Raw genomic sequence first — 24,543 nt, forward strand, 5'->3', positions numbered from 1 at the left:
TTTGACCAATCAGAAATCATATACCCCAGCTTTAAGGCACCTTTAAAAGGCCCGTTTGTAGCCTCAGCCTTCGCTTGCGCCATACCACCCTGAACACGCCCGTCCATACACAAAAGCATGCACTGCTTCAAATAAGTTAAAACATGGGTCATCTTCAATCACATCAAAGGTGCAGCCGTCAGAGACACATAACAAGTCGTTGAGCTGTTTACACAGCTGCCATTGAAGCCAGAGTTTATACAAAGCAACTTGTGGAACTAGTTATTTCTTACCTGGCAATATGGAGGGAGCCTTTACACAAGAAGTACATGAAGCTTTGGAAACAGTGATGGAGTCTGATTCTGATAGCGAGCAATAGGAATCTGACACAGACACTGTGTCTGAAACCTCCATTAGCGCGTAACAGGTGGGTCCCTGTACCATTCCAGTGGCTGCAGCCTGCAGGAGTATATCTCTGTGTATGGGTGTTGGTAGGGCCAACTGAATTCTCCACTACTGAAAGTCAGAGGAAACATCCCAGCTCTCCAAGGAGGATTCAGAGTAAATGAAAACAGTGCCACTTGAAAACCACTAGCCTTTTGCTCATAATGTCATAGGTCATGGATACACACACACACACACACACACACACACACACACACCCTTACACACATACACACGTGCACACACACCCACATACACACACACTCCTCAGGGTTAAAGCTAAAGGGAGAGGAAGGGGGGATTGTGACAGTGATATCAAGTGGAAATAGCCTGTTTTTCCTCCATATGCCAAATATGGTCATAATGACGTAATATGGTGGAGAGTAGTAAAAATTATCAATTCCAAGGTAGAAGCCCAGATTGACACCCAGATATTAAAAAAATGCATTAATTATGCTTTAATGGCAGTGCTTTGAAAAAAGGCTGTTTGAATGGGTGTTAATGGACGTTTTATGGACCTTAGCAGTTTGAATGTAACTCTTGTTTGTATACAGTGTATTTTAGCCTTACTGTAGGAGCTGAGCTGGAAATAACATTATCATATAAAAATACACTTTCTTACCAGATTTCATGCCATATGCATGAACACAGCCAAAATGATATATATAAAAAAAAATGAAATGTCCGTATTAAGGGTTAATAATGTAGGCTAAACCTTTGCAATTATTTTCTTTGATTAGAGAATACTAATTTGTGCCTCAAGATGACAATTGTTAGCCACATAAACAGATTGAGATGACCAAGCCTACGCGTAAACTATAAACCCGAACGAAATAAAGCTGTGTTTACCTTTCTCTGCTGTTGTTTCCGCTACTGGTAGAGCTGTTCCAAAGGGCTGTTTGCGCAAGACTACAGCCAATCGCAGCCAATGCGCGCTCGTTCACGTCGTTCCGTCACGTACGTTGCCAACGTCCCATCTGCGTCATTTGCACGCCGCCTTGCTCCCGATGCACCCCTTTTCCCGAAAGCATAAAGATAGATGTTTCGATTTCAGGTGAGTATTGTGCCCCCCATAATTGTATGTTCCCCTTTCCTTTAAAGCATTTCAAATGTTTTCAAAATAGTTGGTAGTAATTGCAGGTTGCGTGTGGTTTATACAGTGAATGTTGTCTATTGTTTATGCGGCTGCCAAAATTGAATGTCGTTGGCGGCCTGTGAAAGCAGCCCGCTTGCCTGGGGACTAAAGCCGTGGTGAGCACTGCCTTCCCGGACGAGCTCATTGTTTTGTCACTGAATCTTTGTTATGCATGGTCAATGTTTGGTGGTTATAAGCCCTATCCTGGCAGTATCACATTTGGTTAGTATTGGGACAGCAGTAATTGTTGGCGTGGGTCCTGCGTGATGTAACGTCAGCATTAGCATTGTGGCTAACGATCTCTTGCTACCTGCATTGTGCCAGAGGTTCCCGAGACAGAGGTGCTGGGTTGTATTTATTCCTAGTATGTACATTTGGTAATTTAATGAGGGGCTACTAACTGGTATACTTCACGTTACTGAAGTTACGAGTTAATCTGCAAGGCAAGGTGCATTGTTTTTGCCATTGAGAAACCACGCTTGGTCACCGCTGAACTGGCCAGCTAAATGTGTTGGGCTAATCTGCTATCCTGCTAAAGCATTTACAGTCACTGTTATATGTGATTTTTTTTTATAGCTTACTTGAGTTTAAATGTAAAGTTCATTTCCAGCTCAGTTATCACTTTCAATTCCACTTTGACCTCTGTGGTGCATCAGCTCAACGATGCTTGACATTTTTTTTTATCATGCTAGCACTTCCAATTTAGATCATTGCAGGACCTGATTTACTTATTTAAATAATGGTCATTGGCTCCACACCGCCATTTGTGTCGATATTAAAATAACGTCACACTTCTAACACCATGTGGCATTGGCTGCAGCAAATAGATGCATAACATTGTCTACACTAAGCCACTAAAATATACCTAGTGTAGCCAAAATTTCCATGCACTTTTATTGAGTAATTTTGCACAATAATGTATGGAACCCATAGAAAGGTACTGTTCATATTTTAAAAAACATATTTTAAAAAACAGTCACAAGCTGACAAATATGACCTAAACTGGCTAGTTCACAGTACTGATCACCTAATGGGATAATGCGGTTTCTTCATACACTGACACTACAGAACTTGCTTTTTAATAATCACAGTTCCCAAATGCCAAGTAACCAAACCATCATTCCTTTGGTGCCACTGATGGCCCATTCAACTCTAACATTATTTGGTGTTACAACTGACTGGCTGACCACAGCAGCATTTTTACTGTCTCCCTGACAGTTGGTCCAGGTGTTTAGGTGCAAAAAAACCCCAACATATATGACATTCTGAGATTATTTTTTCAACGCTGCTATCGGTAGGATTTTGCACATTCAAAGACAATTGAGGATTTCCTCTTACGTTAATGAAGTCGTTTGTGGGTTACTGCTGATATGCAGTGAAAATATCATCTAGCTATTGTGAATATTTTGTTCACTAAAGTTATTAAAAGACTGACTGAACTGCAAGGGCAGGGTTCAACATAACTTTTTTTTCCTACTGGCCCGCAGGGCCAGTGGATCCGAGTTTTACTGGCCCCTTGTATATTTTCACTGGCCCTGCACACACTTTTTTTTTCTTCATAATTTAGTGTCAATAATTATAATACCTGTATTAGAAAAATAACCAAATCAAATTTAGATTTGGTTATTTTTATTTTAGTTAATTATATGAAATATTGATATTGCTCATACACATAATATAAAACCAGGCAAACATATTGAATTTGAAGCCTACAACTGAAAGTATGTTGAAGGGGTCGGCCAGTATTTTAAAGTCCAATAGTTTGATGATTGTTTTTATTCTTGAATTTGGGCAGTTTAATGAATAGTTCACCTGCAGAAGTCATGTTCAAACATAAAATAAATAAATAAGAGATGAAGGTCTGATCATTCTTTGTGGTGTAGGCTGTTTTTATTACTTTCTCTATATGCATTAGGCAGGGTTCGACATAACGTATAGCCCGATGGCCCGGGGCCAGTAAAATCATATGCAGGGAAAGTTGATTGGCCAGTCACTGTCCCGCCCGGGCCAGTGACTGGCCAATCACAGTTCAGTATCTTTTTGTAGACTACATCATGGTTCATTGAAATGCGCGTTGAGAGTCGGAATGAAAGCAGTGTTTATTTAAGACTCAATATAATAAACCTAATATAAAATATATTTTTTTAATGAAAGGCCAGTGGACAACCGATGCGTGGGCGTTTTGACAGGCGGAGCAACAAGCGGGCGCACTCTCGCTCCGTTGGCAGAGCTGCCTACTGTCCGCCTGCGAGTCGACAAATCAGTCGACTTACTCTGCCCCCTTTCTTTCTTCCCACAGCAGAGGTTGAGGTGCAGAAAATGATAACTGCGCTTGTCCTTTATCTGCCGCCGTAATGTTGCAGTATTTGCATCCAAGCCCCAATGGTAATACAAATGAGAGGCGTTATTTAAACGCTGTGAATGCGTCTCCGGTGATTGTGTCGGTTGTAGACAGAAACCAACGAAGGGACTCCGCTCACTGTACAGTTCCTATAGTCGCGCAGTTTGGCACTGTGTTTTCAGGCTCGAGACATTCAATCAGATCGCGGAAGTCTTTCCCATTGAAATCGCTAACGGGGGGATTATCCCCGGTTATTATTTTAGCCACAAACCACAGTTCATCTGCGCGGCGGCTCACTCGCTGGCGAGATCACACGGTGAAACGCTGCTGTGATCGGACGAAGGCATTGTGTGTTTCTAAGGTGATTTAACGTCATAGTCTTAGACGAGCGTTTAACTTATGCTGCATATTTTGCACTGCATTGTTTTTTATCAATAGTTTGAAAAAATGGTCCCACACCGGACTCTTATGTGAAGCTGACACTTCATGGAGAAGTGACGCTCCTGCAGCGCGCTCACGACCAGACGTGAACTCGTACACGGTGAAATCTCCCATTAAAAAAAACGGCATAACCCACTGTTTTTCGGATTTCTATTCTATTTTTAAAGTCAACTTGAGCGCAAGTGGAAAACCGGTCATTCGGTCGACACATTCACATCCCTAATGCATATAGAGAAAGTAATAAAAGCCTACCACACCACAAAGAATGATCAGACCTTCATCTCTTATTTTGTTTTATGTTTGAACATGACTTCTGCAGGTGAACTATTCATTAAACTGCCCAAATTCAAGAATAAAAACAATCATCAAACTACTGGACTTTAAAATACTGGCCCACTCTTTCAACATACTTTCAGTTGTAGGCTTCAAATTCAATATGTTTGCCTGGTTTTATATTATGTGTATGAGCAATATCAACATTTCATATAATTAACTAAAAGAAAAATAACCAAATCTAAAGGGAATATCTATACTGTTACAGTATAGATATTCCCTTTAGATTTGGTTATTTTTCTAATACAGGTATTAAAATTATTGACACTAAATTATGAAGAAAAAAAAGTGTGTGCAGGGCCAGTGAAAATATACAAGGGGCCAGTAAAACTCGGATCCACTGGCCCGGCGGGCCAGTAGGAAAAAAAAGTTATGTTGAACCCTGATTAGGGATGTGAATGTGTCGACCGAATGACCGGTTTTCCACTTGCGCTCAAGTTGACTTTAAAAATAGAATAGAAATCCGAAAATCGGGGGGTTATACCGTTTTTTTAATAGGAGATTTCACCACTTCAGCATGAAGTGTCAGCTTCACATAAGAGTCCGGTGTGGGACCATTTTTTCAAACTATTGATAAAAAACAATGCAGTGCAAAATATGCAGCAACAGTTAAACGCTCGTCTGAGACTATGACGTTAAATCACCTTAGAAACACACAATGCCTTCGTCCGAGCATAGCAGCGTTTCACCGTGAGCCGCCGCGCAGATGAACTGTGGTTTGTGGCTAAAATAATAACCGGGGATATTCCCCCCGTTAGCGATTTCAATGGGAAAGACTTCCGCGATCTGATTGTATGTCTCGAGCCTGAAAACACAGTGCCATGTCGGCAGACAAACTGCGCGACTATAGGAACTGTCCAGTGAGCCGAGTCCCTCCGTTAGTTTCTGTCTACAACTGACACAATCACCGGAGACGCATTCACAGCGTTTACATAAAGCCTCTCATTTGTATTACCATTGGGGCTTGCATGCACATACTGTAACATTACGGCGGCAGCTAAAGGAAAAGCGCAGTTTTCACTTCATTTTCTGCACCTCAACCTCTGCTGTGGGAAGAAAGAAAGGGGGCAGAGTAAGTCGATTGATTTGTCGACTCGCAGGCGGACGGTAGGCAGCTCTGCCAACGGAGCGAGAGTGCGCCCGCTTGTTGCTCCGCCTGTCAAAACGCCGACGCATCGTTTGTCCACTGGCCTTTCATTAAAAAATATATTTTATATTATGTTTATTATATTGAGTCTTAAATAAACACTGCTTTCATTACGACTCTCAGCTCTCAACGCGCATTTCAATGAACCATGATGTAGTCTACAAAAAGATACTGAACTGTGATTGGCCGTTACTGGCCCGGGCAGCCAGTGACTGGCCAATCAACTTTCCCTGCATATGATTTTACTGGCCCCGGGCCTACGGGCCATGCGTTATGTCGAACCCTGAAGGGTGTGTGACCCATTGCATTTTCTTAATGGCAGATATAGATATATATCTAAAGATATATATATTAGGGTTGCCGCGGTGTGGACCTTTTCACACCGAGTAATACACTCGCGTCAACACCGGTATTACCGAGTACACCAACTGTAGGCTAAATTGCAACGAAAAAAAACTAAAAGGCGACACCGCACATTCAAGAAAAGACACGGGTAGGCTCTGTAGTGCGGCTTTCCCTCTTTCTGTTTCTGTAGATCCGCCTTACGTTTTGAACAAAACGAATGCTTAGAAGGTTTTGTATATATTTTTTTTATGAAAAAACACATCAACAATAAAACAGTGCAAAGACAAACTGCAGAACCTTTTTTTTAAACAAATTATGACGGCGACTTGTATGCTCGTCTTGTGCCTCGGGCCGCAGGCTGCAAGCCCAATTGCCACAACTAGCCTATTTACATTTTTTTTTAAACACAAAGGGTAAAACAAGATAACAAAATCAAACACTATCTAACCAAATTAATAAACGAATGGGCTACAATTAAATAGGCTAAGCAAAACACAAGGCCTATGGAACAAAATAAAAAGTAACAAAAAACATCGCTACAGTTAAACCGTTGAAAGGCAACAGGCTCATTTATTATTACTATTTTGCTTGGTTTACTAAAAAACAAAGAAACAATATTCAGCTACTTATTTTCAAACTCTCAAAAAACTTTTATAAAAAATAAAATATGTAAAATAAACGAACAAGCCGACAGATGACGGGCCGGCTTATCCTGTCCGTGCTGCCGCCCGCAATATTAAATATTAAAACAGTTTTATAGGGCTAAGCGAACAGTAAAAAAATGTACTCAATATATAGGCTACATGTTTTTTGCCAAGAAAACCAACATGTTAACCTTCGCCGGTTTGAGAAGGGATCTTGTGGGGGTGACGATGTTCCCTGCCGTGCTGAACACCCGCTCGGATGCGCAGCTAGTAGCACACACGCAGAGGAATTTTCTGGCGACCTTTGCCAGAAGGGGAAGCCTCATCTGGTTGGATTTCCACCAGCCAAGAGGATCCTCATCAGCATCGATGCCGGCCTCTTGACAATACTTGGCAATCTCTGCGGCTGCCTTTTCGGGGAGCGTTAATGTGGCTGAGGCAGGTGCGCAATTGTTCCTCTTCAGCAAACTTGCCAAAGTTATTTTCTTTGGCTGGGGCTCGGCAGCGGCTCCCTCCTCCTCTTCATTTTCCGCTCTCACTGGCTGCGCTGCTCGCCCGAGGATGACTGCTTCTTCCTCCACCATCTGTTTGAGCTCGTTTACATTCGAGTCGTATTCAGCCCGGTACCGCGGGTCCAGGAATGTTGCCTTACGCATTAGCTCCTGGCTTGCCTGCGGCAGTGCTCTGTATTTTTCGCAAAGGACATTGATGATGCCAGCCTTCAGGTCTGCAGTTAAACGTCTGTCTTCAGCAGAAGGGGCTAACGTTCCCTCTTTTACCAACTGCAGCACGGGGAGTAGAGAGGAGGCAGTGACGTAATTCTCCCCGGAGAGAATGTCAGTGAAGTCGCTCACCGGCTTCAGCGCTTCGTTCATTGCCATTAGCACATCCTCATCTTGCCAAGTGAGGTTCAAGTTGCTCTTACGATCCTCTGACAGCACTCTGTTTATGGCCAGCCTCTGCTCTAGCATTCTGTTTACCATCTTCTGCTTTGACCCCCAGCGTGTTGCACAATCCTGGGTGAAAAAAAAAGTAATGCTTAATATAGGCTTATTCAATTTTATTCATATTTTAAATTTTTTCCCAAAAAGAATATGAGGCTTAGTTAACTTACCGTCACCAGCGAGTGCTGTGGGAGGCCAAGCTCGACCTGGGCTTTCTGCAGCTCCCGTCTCCTCCTCCAGCTGTGAGAGAACATGCCGTTGATAGTGCGACAGACTGCAAGGGCCCGGTCTGTGCGCACTTTCTCCGTCTTCTCTATAGTGTTTGACACAGCGAGGTTCAGGTTGTGCCCGAAGCAGCTCAACCAGGGCCATCCTAGGTTCCGCACAGCTGCTTTTATGTTTGCTCCACTGTCGGTGGTGAGACAGGAGACTTTATCCGCGCTCAATGCCCACTCCCGCAGAGCCTCCTGCAGCGCATCAGCCAAATTAACGGCGGTGTGGTCCTCAGGCAAGAAGGTCGTCTGGAGGCATTTTGACACCAGCTTCCAATCCTGGTCAATAAAATGCACTGTCAGTGACATGTACGGTGCCATCGTTGCGCTCGACCACAAGTCCGTTGTGAGGGAAAACTCTTCTACCAATAAGAGGGTCCGTTGTAGCTCACTCCTGACACTGGTGTAAGCGCGCGGTATGGCAGTGGACGAGAAATATGTCCGCCCTGGAACGTCATACTGGTGGTCGAGTGTCGCCAAAAGCTCAATGAAGGACTTTTTTTCCACCGTGTTGAAGGACACCATCTCCTTGCATAGATATTTGGTGACTGCATCGGTACATGCAGTCCACCTAACACTGTCCTTTTTGTACTTTGTACATTTCGCAAACGCTCCAAAAATGGATGGCTGTGTCGGCCGCTGTGAACTCTCCGGTAGAGGCTTCGCTGCTGCAGGCCCCATCTTCACAGCCTCACTCTTGTGGTGCACCTTGAGGTGTGTGTGTAAATTTGAAGTGTTACCTCCAGTTGCTGACACCTTCATGTTGCAAAGTCTGCATATTGCCTCGCTCGTGTTCTCCGGTTCCCGATTTGCGTTGGGTTTGAATCCAAAATACTTCCAAATAGGCGCCTTTGCCTTAAACTTCGAAACTAAATCAACTGCCATCATATTCTCCATCAACTGTCCTCTCTTCCTCACGCGATTAAAACACTCGATGACAGCGTCTGGCAGCGCGCCAATTCTCGGTGACGGGGTAACGTTCCATGGCAGTGCGCCTTGGATTGCTCGGTGACAGCATAACGTTCCATGGCAGCATGCCTTTAATCTCTCGGCTGCAAACTCTCCTCCTCATAATCGAATGCTCGGTCATTGTGTCTATGATCTTCTGCACAGAACAGAACTGCGGCCTATTTTACACACATTTATTTTCTTTCTTATATTTATATTATTTAATGAACGTCTGTGCAGCAACTGAAAAAACTCGGTGTTGCCGGTGTGCACGTGACGTAATCGGTGTTGGCCTCAACACCGAGTAACACCGGTAACACCCACTACCGCGGCAACCCTAATATATATATATATATACAGTGTTTCCCACAGAATTTTTTGAAAGTGTGAGGGGGGGGGGGGGGGGGGGGGGGTATGCTCCCCCGGAAGAAAATTTTGTACCTTTTTAAATGTTAAATGCATCAATCTGGTGTACTTTGAGGAACACTATTCCTATATAAATGGTGATTAAGATGGAGTTTAACACACTTATCAATGGTTAATGAATAAATAATTTTCTATGATACACATTTGAGCCATCAAAAAAATGAAGCAAAGGTGGTGGTTACCTGTGGTTCAAAAGAGTGAACACAAGCGCCCTTTTGTTTTATTAGATTGTTGAATTACTAGTACTCAAATAACTGTGACTACAATCACGAAGGATAGCTCACAATATTCTTTCCAGCAGAGGGTGCTCAAAGAGCGCAGAATGAATTGTGATGGAAAAATTGCAGAAAATAGCTACTTATGAATACAGTCACAGCGCGTGTTGACACCGCAGGGGGAGGGGCTGATTGACTCGGGGAGATTGAAGCCTCGATCCCTCAAGCGGCGCTTTGATAATACGTCCATGATTGAAGGAAATATTGTTTCTTGAGATCACAGCGCGAATCACACGTTAAAGATTTTTATGCGGAAATGCTATTGTTTCCAAGTGAAACTTGCGCATTGCAAATGAAATGTATACATGTATATTTTTAAATAGTAAAATATACATATATCAAAAAAAAAAAAAAAAAAAATGAAAGTGAAAGTGAAAGTGTGGCGGGGTAAAATGAAAGTGTGGCGGCCCGCCACGGAATGATACATTAGTGGGAAACACTGATATATACAGTCATATGAAAAAGTTTGGGAACCCCTCTCAGCCGGCATTATAATTGACTCTGCTTTCACAAAAAAAAGATAAAAGCGGTATGTCTTTAATTTACCAGGAACAGCTAAGTACTGGGATGTTTTCCAAACAAAGATTTTTTGAAAAGCAGTATTTGGTTGTATGAAATAAAATAAAATGTGAAAAACTGGCTGTGCAAAAATATGGGTACCCTTGTGGTTTTGTTGATTGTAATGCCTGTAACAGCATGTAAAACTGATGACTTTAAACGCAAAGTTGGTTGGATTATGTTGTTAAGCCTTGAACCTCATAGAATTGTCTGTTTAATCATGAGAAAATGTATTTTAGGTGCCTAAATGCAAGTTGCACTTCTCTTTGACTCTCTGCTGAAGTGAAACAGAATGGGATCATCAAAACAGCTCCCAAAAGATCTGAAAAACAAAGATTGTTCATTGTCATGGTTTAGGGGAAGGCTACAAGAAGCTTTCCCAAAGGTTTCAATTGTCAATTTGGACTGCAGGGAACGTTGTCAGGAAATGGAAGGACACAGGCATAGTGGCAGTTAAACCCAGGCATGGCAGACCAAGAAAAAAACAGGAGCGGCATAGGTGGAGGATTGTGAGAATGGTTGCACACAACCCACAGATCACCTCCAAAGACCTGCAAGAACATCTGGCTGCAGATTGTGTATCTGTACATCGTTCAACAATTCAGCGCAATTTGCACCAAAACATCTGCTTTTTATAAAGACCAAATAACTTAATTTTTGTCTCATCAGTCCAAAGCATTTTCTTCCAATATGAAGCTGGCTTGTCTAAATGAGCTTTTGCATACTCCATGCAACTGTATCTGTGGCGTGGGCGCAGAAAGGGCTTCCTTCTCATCACCCGGCCATACAGATGTTTTGGTGCAAATTGCACTGAATTGTAGAACCATGTACAGATACACAATCTGCAGCCAGATGTTCTTGCAGGTCTTTGGAGGTGATCTGTGGGTTGTGTGCAACCATTCTCACAATCCGCCGCATATGCCGCTCATGTACTTTTCTTGGTCTGCTAGACCTGGATTTAACTGCAACTGTGCCTGTGTCCTTCCATTCCCTGACAACGTTCCTTGCAGTAGAAATTGACAATTGAAACCTTTGGGAAAGCTTCTTGTAGCCTTCCCCTAAACCATGACAATGAATAATCTTTGTTTTTAAGATCTTTTGGGAGCTGTTTTGATGATCCCATTCTGTCTCACTTCAGCAGAGAGTCAAAGAGAAGTGCAACTTGCATTTAGGCACCTAAAATACATTTTCTCATGATTAAACAGACAATTCTATGAGGTTCAAGGCTTAACAACATAATCCAACCAACTTTGTGTTTAAAGTCATCAGTTTTACATGCTGTTACAGGTATTAAAATCAACAAAACCACAAGGGTACCCATATTTTTGCACAGCCAGTTTTTCACATTTTATTTTATTTCATAAAACCAAATACTGCTTTTCAAAAAATCTTTGTTTGGAAAACATCCCAGTACTTAGCTGTTCCTGGTAAATTAAAGACATACCACTTTTATCTTTTTTTTGTGAAAGCAGAGTCAATTATAATACCGGCTGAGAGGGGTTCCCAAACTTTTTCATATGATTGTATATATATATATAGTGGGATTTAAGTCAGGTAATTGGCTGGGCCATTCTAGCAGCTTTATTTTCTTTTTTTGAAACCAATTGAGAGTTTCCTTGGCTGTGTGTTTGGGATCATTGTCTTGCTGAAATGTCCACACTCGTTTCATCTTCATCACCCTGGTAAATGGCAGCAGATTTTGGTCAAGAATGTCTCGATAAGATTGCCTGTACCATTTGCTGAAAAGCAGCCTCACATCATGATGTTTCGACCCTCAAAACTTCTCTGTTGGTATAGTGTTTTTAGAGTGATGTGCAGTGCTATTTCTCCTCCAAACATGGTGCAGGGGTTGACACTAAGGTTTCAAAAGCACTTGCCCATAGGGCAAGTACAGGTAATGTTGTACTTGCCCGAATGTTGTGTTGACTTGCCCAAAAACAAAAAAAAATGTAAACGGTGATATATGCTTATTAAAATATACATTTTAGCGAACCTTCTCTCTTAAATGCATACACTGCTTACTTGTCTCATCCTAACCACATACAACCAACAACAATTCATATAAGCCTAGATATCATGACATCACACATACAGCCAAGAGCTTGGTCCTGCTGCAGCATCGTGAAAGGGCCTCTTTTTGCCATGCACCTGGCCTGGTTTTGGGGGGCTCAGAAAACTCAGTCTAGCTCAGAGTCAAGCTGAATGTTAGCTTCCACACACATGTGTGCACCGATAAGCTCAAACGTTAGGCCTATTGATTTCTGGGTTTTGAATATAGCGGAACCAGGTCTGTATAGTCTAATAGAGCCGGTTTTCGGAACGTAGACAGCGAAACTGCACGCACACAGGCTGTTTTGTGTGTGTGTGTGTGTGTGTGTGTGTGTGTGTGTGTGTGTGTGTGTGTGTGTGTGTGTGTGTGTGTGTGTGTGTGTGTGTGTGTGTGTGTGTGTGTGTGTGTGTGTGTGTGTGTGTGTGTGTGTGTGTGTGTGTGTGTGTGTGTGTGTGTGTGTGTGTGTGTGTGTGGGCGAGTGTGATGCTGCTGCGCGCAGCTGCTCAATTGCAAATATAGCATATCTATTTTGTGTGGGTCAGCGGGAAAAAAATTGTTTTGCGGACTCTAAAACACATGAATAAATAGCCTAGACTACTGACAACTCCTCTAATATCCACTTGCCCGTCCGGGCAACCAAAAAGCAATCTCAACTTGCCCAAACATTATTTTCACTTGCCCCGGGCAAGCGGGAAACCGTTAGTGTCAATGGCTGTGGTGTGTATTATGGCATCCAAACTCTTCAATTTTGCTCTCATCTAACCACACTATATTCTCCCAGTATTTCACTGGCTTTTCAAAATGTTGTGCAGCAAACTTTAAACAAGCATCAACATCCTTTTTTTCAGCAATGGAGTCCTGCGTGGTGAGCGTGCATACAGGCTTGTTTCCTTTGATACAACAGTACCTGCTAATTCCAGGTCTTTTTGAAGCTCTCCACAAGTGGTCTTTGGCTCTTGGACAACTCTTCTGATTATTTTTTTCACTCCTCTGTCAGAAATCTTGCGAGGAGCACCTGATAGAGGCACATTTATTGTGAAATGATTGTCTTTCCACTTCCGTATTATGGCCCCAACAGTGCTCACTGGAACTTTCAGAAGCTTAGAAATGAGCCTGTAACCAGGGCTGTAAACTAACTTTTTGGCTCACCTGCCAAGGGGACCGGTAGATGAAAGAATCTACCGGCCAAGTACATTTTTTACCGGCCAAATAATAAATTGCCTCTTTTTGTTGCATATATACATCTGTTTCAGTACTTTTCATTGAGATAACAGTATTATATAGCAGTACATGCTTAGAAAAGAGGCCAAAGTAATATTTAGAAATACATTTTAATATTATATTAATTTAGTTTCATTCATTTCATTTCAAACATTGCACATTTAAAACTTTAACAGTGCAAAACTGTGACAAAGGAAACACTCATTTAGGGCTGCAACTAACGATTATTTTAATAATCGATTAATCGGTCGATTATTTTTTCGATTAATCGATGAATCGGATTAAAAAAAACAGTCAGACTGCAGTGTCAAAACACCAGGTTATTGCTCCAATGTCCCGGAACAATTAAAAGTAATATTAAATGATAAAAAATGAATAATAAACCTAACTGGGATAACACAAAAAAAACATACAATGTATGATATACATTTATACAGTATAAGGGATGTCCATGGTAAACCAGTCAACCGATAAGATTTTTAACCAGTAAATACTAACGGTTAAAACAATTAAATCATCTTAATTTCTCTCAGATGACAGGAGATCATTAATTTTTATGGATAGTGATACCATTTGAGACTCCTTAACGATTCAAGTCTTTATTGATATCACTATTGATACTTTTCTATTATTTTGTTGAAATAGAACTTGTATTATTGCTAGATAGGACATTAAACAGGTCATAATTCCATCTTTACTATCTATTTTATATTGGTGGGAAAATCGCCAAAATCTAAAATTTCTTTTTTTTTGTGTTGCATTTGAACACATCAATCATATTACTGAGCCGGCCTGAACACATCACAGTTGACATGTTTGCTACTTTTTTTAAGCTAACTAGCTATATCCTTCCGATTTTAACATGGATTTAAAAACTGGATTACTATTTTTAACTGACGGGACTTTCTACACCGTTCGGTTGTGTGATTACTGCCGCTGCTTTGAATGACTGTTGATGCGCGGATGCCGACTCTCCGAGCCCGTCTGCACACAGTCTGCAGCAGCAGCAGCTGACAGAGTTTTTTTGGACTAGACGGATACTGAGTTGAAGGAGTTTTTTTTAACCCAAATACAGCAAAGGTACAACACTTTTATATAGGCCTACAGTCCAGTGTTAGATATGACCAAAAAAATACAAGCTGTGGCCGCTCACACTACAGCTTTCCCGCACCGCTTCACGTGCGGAAGGCTCGCTGTGGGTGTGCATGAACCTGTCGGCGGCTGGATGTAAACAGTGCCGCGCCTGCAAGTGATTTATTAATCGCGCGACTCAACGAATCGATGACCAAATTCGTTGCCAACGCTTTTACTAATCGATTTTATCGATTCGTTGTTGCAGCCCTACACTCATTACTTATTACTCATCAGAACTAAAAATGGGACCAATCCGATCCAGTATCTATTTAGAGCTCCATTGCTGCGCTCGAACTGCTTTTGCTGCGCCAAAACTTTTAAAGAGCGGCGTTCTTCACATTCTATGGCGGTGACGCGCACGCTACGTTTCTTCGGGGGAACTTATTTTCTACAGCGGTGACGTCGGGGGAGCTACTTCAGTGTGACACAAAACAAATCACCAGTTTAGCTTGACGTTTGCTACCGTCATAATTTATCAGTTTACAGCTACTGCAATGTTTTGTTCTATCATGCATAATTTATCGCAAGAGCACGACCATCGGGACAAACTTTTACCCGCCCCAGTGGCATGTATCCCTCCCAAATTAAGTCGCCAGGGGAATATTTTGGTCGCATTTGGCGAGTGGCGACCGCTAGTTTACAGCCCTGCCTGTAACCAATGCCATCTTGATGTTTTGCAACAATTAGGTTGCAAAGGTCCTGAGACAGCTCTTGCTTTTACCCATCATGAGATGTGTCTTGTGACACCTTGGAAATTATACCTTTTTGTAGGCCATCAGTTGGGACTGAACCATCTGATATTATTTGCAATGACAAGGGGCTGGATTGATTTTTAATTACTGATAGACTTCAATTGTTGTCTTGGCTTTCCATGCCTTTTTGCACCTCCCTTTCTTAATGTGTTCAATACTTTTTCCCTGTGTCATTTCACATTATTACATATAACTTCATTTGTGAACGTATTTGTTTTGGTTCCTTTGTATGGATTACTTGGGTTGTTACCAACACCTGGTGAAAATTTCAAGTCAATAGCCCGTTAGGAAATATATGTACTGAGGAAAATGGTGACGTGTTCAATACTTATTTCACCCGCTGTATCTACTGTTCCTGTAGAATAAATGATTTTAAATAATTAAAAAATTATTCATACATAAACTGAGATGTGGCACTTAACGTAGTTGAGTTCACTTTTGATGGATTCCCCATATTTTTTTCTCAATAATTCCATTCTATTTTATATGTTTATTTGACAAGGACAATGAACAGGTCCTTAGCAGTTGCAGAGTTAGCTGTAAGCTGATTTTCATCTGTAGTCACTGAGTAGGAAATGGAATGAACTCTCTTTCAAAAAGTGACACCTAACACAAAGTCTCAACCTCCATAGTAGCATATAAATCTTTTTTTTTTTTATAAGATTATTTTTTGTCATTTTCAAGCTTTATTAGATTGTACAGAGTTGAAATGGGGAGACAGAGAGAGAGATGGGCGGGATTACCTGCAGTAAAGGTCGGAACCCGCGACCACTACAACGAAGTCCGGAGCCAAATGTGGTTTGCGCTCTATCCACTACGCCACCGGATCGCCCAATCTAGTTCTGCTCATTATTCCCTTTCTCTTTCCCCTCATCCGTTATGCATTGATTTATATTTTTCCCTCCCTTCTCCACTTTTCTCTCTAATTTCTATGTTTTTCCCTCCCTCACTCCCCGGCTGTCTGTCCAGTCCCTGGATGAAGACTGTACGTTGGAGGAGGAAGACGACGGGCCTGTAGAAGAGGAAGATGAAATTGATCAGTTCAACGATGACACCTTCGGAGCCGGCGCCATCGGTGAGTAATGCCTTAAATACAGTATATGTCCTGCTCAGGTCCCCTCAGAATTCAGGGTTATATTCATACCTGCAAACTCGTTGCACAAACTGCTGATTTATTTCCCTTTGCTTTGCAAATGGAGATACAGTCCCCTCCAAAAGTATTGGAACATTGAGGCCAATTCCTTTATTTTTGCTGTAGACTGGAAACATTTGGGTTTGACACCAAAATATGAATATGAGACAATAGATCAACATTTCAGCTTTCATTTCCAGGTATTTACATCTGGATCTGATACACAACTGAGAAGATAGCATTATTTGTAAAGGAACACCACATTTTTAGGTGAGCAAAAGTATTGGAACAGATACACTTAAGATAAATTAAAGTAAACAAGACTTAATATTTTGTTGCAAATCCTTCCCTTGCAATAACTGCATCAAGCCTGTGACCCATTGACATCACAAAACTTTTGCATTCTTTTATGATGCTTTTCCAGGCTTTCACCACAGCCTCTTTCAGTTGTTGTTTGTTTACTCTCTTCAGTCTCCTCTTTAGCAGGTAAAATGCATTCTCTATAGGGTTCAACTTCAATTTCTTGCCCCTGATTAACTCCTTTTTTTGTTTTTGCAGTGTGTTTTGGGTCATTATCTTGCTGCACGATGAAGGATCTTCCAATCAGTTTGGTTGCATCTTTCTTTAAATTGGCAGACAAAATGTTTCTGTAAACTTCTGAGTTCATTTTGCTGTTGCCATCATGTGTTACATCATCAATGAAGAATAATGAGCCCATCCGAGAAGAATTCATGCAAGCCCAAGCCATGACATTGCCTCCACCGTGTTTCTGTTTTTGTCTGCCATTTTAAAGAAAGATGCAACCAAACTGATTGGAAGATCTTTCATCATGCAGCAAGATAATGATCCAAAAAAACTGCAAAAACAACAAAGGAGTTCATCAGGGGCAAGAAATAGAAGGTTTTAGACTGGCCAAGTCAATCTCCAGACTTAAACCCTTTAGAGCATGCATTTTACCTGCTAAAGAGGAGAGTGAAGAGAGTAACCCCCCAAAACAAACAGCAACTGAATGAGGCTGCGGTGAAAGTCTGGAAAAACATCACAAAAGAAGAATGCAAAAGTTTTGTGTGGTCAATGGGTCACAGGCTTTATGCAGTTATTGCAAGCGAAGGATTGCAACAAAACTTTAACTTAAATTTATCTGTTCCAATACTTTTGCTCAGCTAAAAATGTGGTGTTCCTTTACAAATAATGCTTTCTTCACAGTTGTGTATCAAATCCAGATGTTAATACCTGGAAATGAAAGCTGAAATGTATATCTATTGTCTCATATTCATATGTTGGTGTCAAACCCAAATGTTTCCAGTCTACAGCAAAAATAAAGGAATTGGCCTCACTGTTCCAATACTATTGGAGGGGACTGTATGCCTTATCGGCACATTACATGTTAGTGCTTTGATTGAATGGTTTTGTCCTCATTGCCTGTTGGAAGTAGCCCACATTTAAATATAAATAGTAGGCTAAAATAATAAATAAAATACTTCTCAAATAAAAGTCCAGCCTCTCAAGCTGGATGATAAAATATATTTTTTTTCACGTTTCCACTGCACATTCCTTAGTGAGAAAAATGTACAAAGGCATATTAAATTAGTCTTTCGTTTAAAGAAATGGAACTGCCGTTTTATTTTTAAAATCACGTTGGGAATTATTTGATCGCTCTGTTTAGTGTATCTTGCATGCAAGCGTACATTGAAAATGAATGGCAGCCGTGTTGCTTTTGGTGGGGCCGTAGGGTAAAGTTAAACATTCTGACCCATTTTACTTTCATCTGAACTGAAATAAATGTTTTTTTTTTGCCTAATTCTAATAAACCAGAATGCTTCTATTACATGTTAGAATAAAATTAAAATAAACAGCCCAAATCCATTTTTTATATATATATATTTTTTACACTTGCCCCATCATTGTTTGTGGCTCATGTTAATCTTTTACCTCTTTTTGTTGTCTTTTATTGAATAGAAAAGATTTCACTTTTTTGTTGTTGTTGATTGAATCATGTTTATAGGTGTTCTTTATAAGGGTCACCCCTAATAGTGGACGATTCCATCGAAGGAGACCGATTCAATATCAGGGTTGAATAGTCGCAAAATGTGGTTATGAAAGAAGGATATATTCTAGAATATTATTTTCCTTAGGCCTTAGGGCAAGACTTCACCAATCAGATTTGACTACCGTAATTTTCGGACTATAAGCCGCGACTTTTTCCCCATTTTTCGACCCTGTTATTACACAGCACAGTACGGTATATGTTCTGTAGCTACTAGGGATGGGCTTTAGTAATCGAGTACTCCTCGTTTCAAATGAACTCGATTGGAGGATTAAAATGTTATATACGTGTACAAAACGGATAAAATAAAGTTTAACAAAATTAAATATTTTGATGCAAGTGCAATAAACTGAGCGTTGTGTCAAACAGCAACTGCAAATAACTGCCACCTCCGTGCCACCGCAGCGCAGCCTGTGTTCTCCACGGCACCGCGGAGCTGAACACGGTCTCTCCTTTCTCCAGAACATTTTCAGGAATATAACTGTCCAATTATTTCAAAGCAGATGATAAAGTTACGTTTATAAAAAGGGGAGATGACACCTGTTACTCTGTTAGTAATGAGTAGACTCCAGGACAGGTGAGCATGCAAGGTGCTCTCCGCTTGGAAAGAAAAGTAAAGAAGAAGCAAGGCTTACTTCAGGCACATTCGCTCTGAGCCAACAACAGTTAAGAAGCCTTCAATAGGGAATATGGGGATGAGATTCAAAAACCAACCGGTGTAACGTTCCGTTAATGAGGAATTAGTCGCGGTAAGTAGTCACGGACACGGAGTGAGCATTACGCGGTTGGATATAGTCTACTGCTTTAGTGAGTTATTTATATGTATTTAAATTGTAGGACAATCATTTTATATTATTTGTTGCCCTTCTTATTTTAAATGTTGACTTAGGGTTTTTTTTTTTTGTTACAACTACAGCCCATGCTTTTTTTCTCTTTTTTTCCTCCCCACCGAAGACTTACTCGATTGGTTTAAATTGTGGCCCGTCTATTTAATTACTTTCAGTGAGGAAAAGGTGTTTTAAACTTGTGGCAAAAAAATCCTTAATATCATATGGCAACTGTGACTGTTTGACAATAAGCATTGAGCGCTTTATTGCGGTGAACCGTTGTTCTGCAGACAGATGCGTTGCGTTCTAAAAATAGAAAAAACTTTAACGAGGAATCGATTGATCCTCGAGGAATGCAAGCGATCACACGAGTAGCGAAAACACTCGTGCCCATCCCTAGTAGCTACTATTGCCCTAAATGGTAACACTTGAATACGTTATGCAAATATGCAACTTGTTTGTTGAAATGTTAATAAATGGGAGCTTCCTCAAGCAGCCATCTCTTTCCCGACAATCCCCTCTGTGCACAAACTCTTACATATGGTAATTAAACATTATAACACCTGTGGCTTATAGTCCAGTTCGGCTTATAGTGTGGAAAATACGGTAGTTAAGTTCTTAGTTGGGTACACCTAGGCCTGTCACGATAACAATTTTTTCTGTGCGATTAATTGCCCCAGAAATGATTGCGATAAGCGATAATATTGCCGTTTTGAGACCATTTTCAACAAAAATAATGATAATGGCATAATAATGCAAGTACACCCTTTCGAAAATCAATAAACTTTCATTTTTAAAGAACACTGGAACTGGACGTCTGGAAGACATTTAAAATATCCAGAATAAATTAACAAAACAACCAAAAACAATAAATAAAATTGACTCAGTCTATTTGTTTTTTTCTTCCCAAGCTGGGAAAACTGCATCGGGTGATTGTGTTTAAGGTGAAGATTCAGGTGTGTTGTATTGGCGCGTTTGGTTGATATTAGAAAATGCTGTGCTCTCAGCAAGCGCATCATAATTGCGCAGGTCTGAGCAAGACGGCTCCTACTCAAACAAGGCTATTGTTTTTAAACAAATGCGGCATGTCGGCTCGCTCAGGTTAGTTGGTTTGCCCCGGCCGTTGGGTTTGAAGCCGATGTGCTACCACACGGCAGCTGTCGCGTTCGGCTTAGACACCAACTTTTTATTCCTCCACAACTCGGCCTTAAAGGCAGCGCTGCAGGAAAGGCACCATTAAACATCACCGAATGCCCTAACCCTGCGCGCTGCCTTGAAGAATTCAGTTGGGGCAAAAAAAACACCAATCCCGGCGAGAGGGCAGATACACCGGAGTAATTGATATCCAGTGTCTTTGATAGAGAGAGACACGAGGAAAACAAACAAGCAAATTATCGCAGCTGGCAAAAAATTATCGCTCATTTTAATTTATCGCGCAATTAATTGATTTATTGCATATCGCGACAGGCCTAGGTACACCCGTAGTTCTTTATTGTGTCCAGGTCACCTTCATGGACACTGCAACACCACTGATTGTGAAACCATCTTTTAGACCAGGGTTCTTCAACCTTTTTCCTCCAAGGGACCTTGGTCCGTAGAGAAACAGAACAGAGGGACCCCCAGAGAAATAATCAATTAAATAAATTGAATCCCTTTTTAAATAATTTGTCTACTACATTAAGTTTACGAGTCAATGATTCGCATTCCAGCTTTCTATTTAAAGGCGGCTAACATTACACACTTCACACACAGCTCTGGATCTATTTCTTTACTCATGGCAAACCCTATTTTTTGTAAATATTTTTTTTACAAATACAATCGTATTATTGCCTATTGGTGCTTGAAGTTTACTCAACTTTTCATCAAAAAAATAATATTTTTTTTTATGGCAATTTAAGACAACTGTTTTATTCAATTGTGAAAAGTAATAAGTGCTGCAAAATGCAGATTCTTGAATGCAACGGAACAAACAAGTCCTCTGTGTGTCTCCTCTGTTCCAGATGATGACTGGCAGGAGGAACACAAGCGTCTGGCTGGGCTTGATGACGGAACCGGGCTAGCTGTGGGGATGGGAGGAGGAGCTGAGGATTTGTCCTCCACTCGTCTCCCTTCCTCTTCTGCCCATCTCCCCCTCCCATGTGCCCTTCCCTCACTTCCATTCTCCTCCTCTGGACTGTCTCCACCAGGTCAGTCAATGATAGGTGATATTTCATCTGACTTCCATCCACTTACCATGCGCATCCCTTAAGGGTCATTCAAAGCAACAATAGGTAACTTTTTCACCTTTTAAAAACAATTCAAAGTCAGTCTCTACAGTCCAATATGTGTAAACAGGGAGAATGGTGTCTGAGCTATTCCCACAGAGCGCCCTTGTGGCCTGCTTTAGGCACTAGGTAACTTTGGCACTAGCAGCTAGGGTTGTGCACGTGTTACCGGATAGTAGGGGAGAACGGGGTAATTTGTCACATGGGTTGGATGTCACATTCGTTATATCTCGCCACCAGAGCGCGCTAGCTCTGAAATGTTGATATAAAAAAGGTCCAGAATTGGGATCAGAGGTCACATACATAGACTTCCTTGGAGTTAGACTGCTGCATTTCAGGTGAGAGGATGTTTTGTGTTTTTCATGTCAAATTCAAAATATTTTGCTTCTCAGTATTTTTCTTCTAGGCTTTTACACAATGGGTTTATAACAAAACACTTGTTACCCTCAGAAAGTGTGAAGGGTAAACTATAGTTTAGATTGTGGTTAGCAAGCTAATTAGTTGTCAGATGGTTGTTGGCCTTGATGCTAGCAAGAAATTCAAGTTGGGGTTGGTCGTCAAATTTTTTGGGGGGTTGGTTGTCACATGTTATCTCAAGGCTGCAGCCAGAAAAGGAACCCAATAACGAAAGAAATTGTCAAGCTGTATCCTCACTGACACCCCAGAGAAGGAAAGAATAGAGCAGGAAAAGGCAGCTAGCAAGCAAAAGAAAAAAGGGCAACAAAATCAAAACAACCCAGTGCATCCCAAACTAGACCAGCTGCCAAGGCTACAGAATGTTATGTAGGCCTATTTGTCAACTTGACAATGCAATTAAACATTCAAATTTGGTTCTGCCTCCTTGCCTTCTTTTTAAGATTTTTCCCATTAAGATAACATTGTGACAAACAACCCCATAGTGTGTGACAACCGACCCCTTGATGGGGTTGGTTGTCACAATGTGTCAGAGTGTCTTTGATGGTAAATTACTTCTTCATTACAATAAGTTGGAAAAAAAGAGAGACACACATTTCTAGCCAACACCTTAAGCTTCAATTTAATGTAGGAATGGCTATTGACAGATGTTTTGGTGATGAGCAATTCTCACTAGAGTAAAAAGTGTGCCTACTTACCCCGTTCTCCCCTACATCATAACCGTTAAGTAAAAATCAATAAACTAAAACCTATTTTATTTCTATAAAGTTTTGAATCATTTGAATATTCTCTGGAGACACGCATACATTAATTTCACATCACAAATAATACAAACTATTTTGAGAAGATAAATGCTAGTCTGCAGAATCTGTCTTCCCCGCTGTGTGTGTGCACCAGCACTGCGAACAAGACACACATTGATCTGTAAATGAATGAAGGCGTTATGACAGGCGAACCAACCAAACATGTGTGTGTTTGGGTGTAGTAGGTGCGTAGTTCACGTCAACTGTGTGTGTACAGAATACTGGGCACTTCCGACTGGGGGGAGGGCAGACGCCAACAATGACGTCACGGTTAACCGTGTATACTACCAAATGTACGTTGTGTAACCGTTAAGACATTTTTGTAAACGTTCACACCCCTACTAGCAGCGTTAGTCCACACACCAGCCTTCAGCGTGTATATCAGGTACAATGGAGAACAGTAACGGAGGAATTCAGGAACAAAAACAGAAAGTGACTAGGGGTGGTGAGAAAAATTGTGACTCCTATATCCTGCGATTTTAAAATCGAATTCATGATTTGTCAAATTTTTTTTATTTTTTTATTTTTATTTTTTTTATATATATATATTTTTTTTTAATATGTATTTTGCTGCCTCCGGTAATGTTGACTTTCCTTTTTAAATCACATGCACAAGCTTTACATTAAAATAGAGTTTCCAATACCCATACTTTCTGCTATTTAGTATCGTAGAAAAAAGATTTAGGATGTCCCAAAACTACGACAAAACTGAAGTAATTGTCTTTGGTGCCAAAGATGAACAATTAAAAGTCAGAGCACAGCTAAAATCTGTTGTTAGAAACCACACACCAAGCCAGAAATCTTGGTGTTGTCATAGACTCAGACTTGAATTTCAAAAAACACATTAAATCAATTAATAAGTCAGCCTACTACCATCTTAAAAACATATCAAGAATTAAAGGGCTTATGTCTCAGCAAGATTTAGAAAAACTTGTCTATGCCTTGTTGATGTCAGAGGAGGATGAGCATACTGGTTCAAGATGATAGAAAGGCAACAGTAACTCAAATAACCACTCGTTACAACCAGGGTATGCAGAATACCATCTCTGAACGCAAAACACGACCAACCTTGAAGCAGATGGGCTACAGCAGCAGAAGACCCCATCGGGTGCTACTCCTGTCAGCTAAGAACAGGAAACTGAAGCTACAATATGCTCATGCACAAAAATTGGACAATAAAAGATTGGGAAAGTATTGCCTGGTCTGATGAGTCTCGATTTCAGTTGTGAAAGCCAGTCAGAATTAGGCGTAAACAACATGAAAGCAAGGCTCCATCCTGCCGTGGACCATTACCATGCCATGTTAAAAGTCACTTAAATCCCCTTTCTTCTCCATTCTGATGCTCTGTTTTCACTTCAGCAAGTTGTTTTGACCACGTCTACATGCCTAAATGCATTGAGTTGCTGCAGTGATTGGAAGATTAGCTTTTTGTTTTTTTTAAGCAATTGAACAGGTGTACCTAATAAAGTGGCCGGTGAGTGTATACTTTTTGCTGTTGAAAATGTGTACAGTAGGTTCTTTATTGAATTAGCATTGTTTAAAAAAAATAAAGTGTTACAAATATGTCTAAACTCTGACATTAAAGCGGCAACGAGTAACTTTTAAATATCTTTTAAACAGCCTCATGTTTCCTCTCATAATCATAAATTACCTTTAACAGCAAACGA

The 24,543-nt window shown here is 40.9% G+C and overlaps 1 protein-coding gene across 1 annotated transcript in view; it reads left to right on the forward strand.

The window, feature by feature from the left end:
• Window positions 1-1,408: 1,408 nt before the first annotated feature.
• patl1 (PAT1 homolog 1, processing body mRNA decay factor) overlaps window positions 1,409-24,543 on the forward strand; it is a 70,206-nt gene continuing 47,071 nt past the window's right edge. Inside the window, exons 1-3 of the mRNA XM_080028985.1 lie at window positions 1,409-1,477; window positions 16,359-16,464; window positions 21,396-21,581. Coding sequence (XP_079885111.1) covers window positions 1,463-1,477; window positions 16,359-16,464; window positions 21,396-21,581 — 307 coding nt within the window. The 5' untranslated portion in view covers window positions 1,409-1,462. The remainder of the gene's footprint in view (window positions 1,478-16,358; window positions 16,465-21,395; window positions 21,582-24,543) is intronic.

The sequence above is a fragment of the Ammodytes marinus genome, assembly GCF_949987685.1.
Source record: "Ammodytes marinus genome assembly, chromosome: 6".
Taxonomy (NCBI): Eukaryota; Metazoa; Chordata; class Actinopteri; order Uranoscopiformes; family Ammodytidae; genus Ammodytes; species Ammodytes marinus.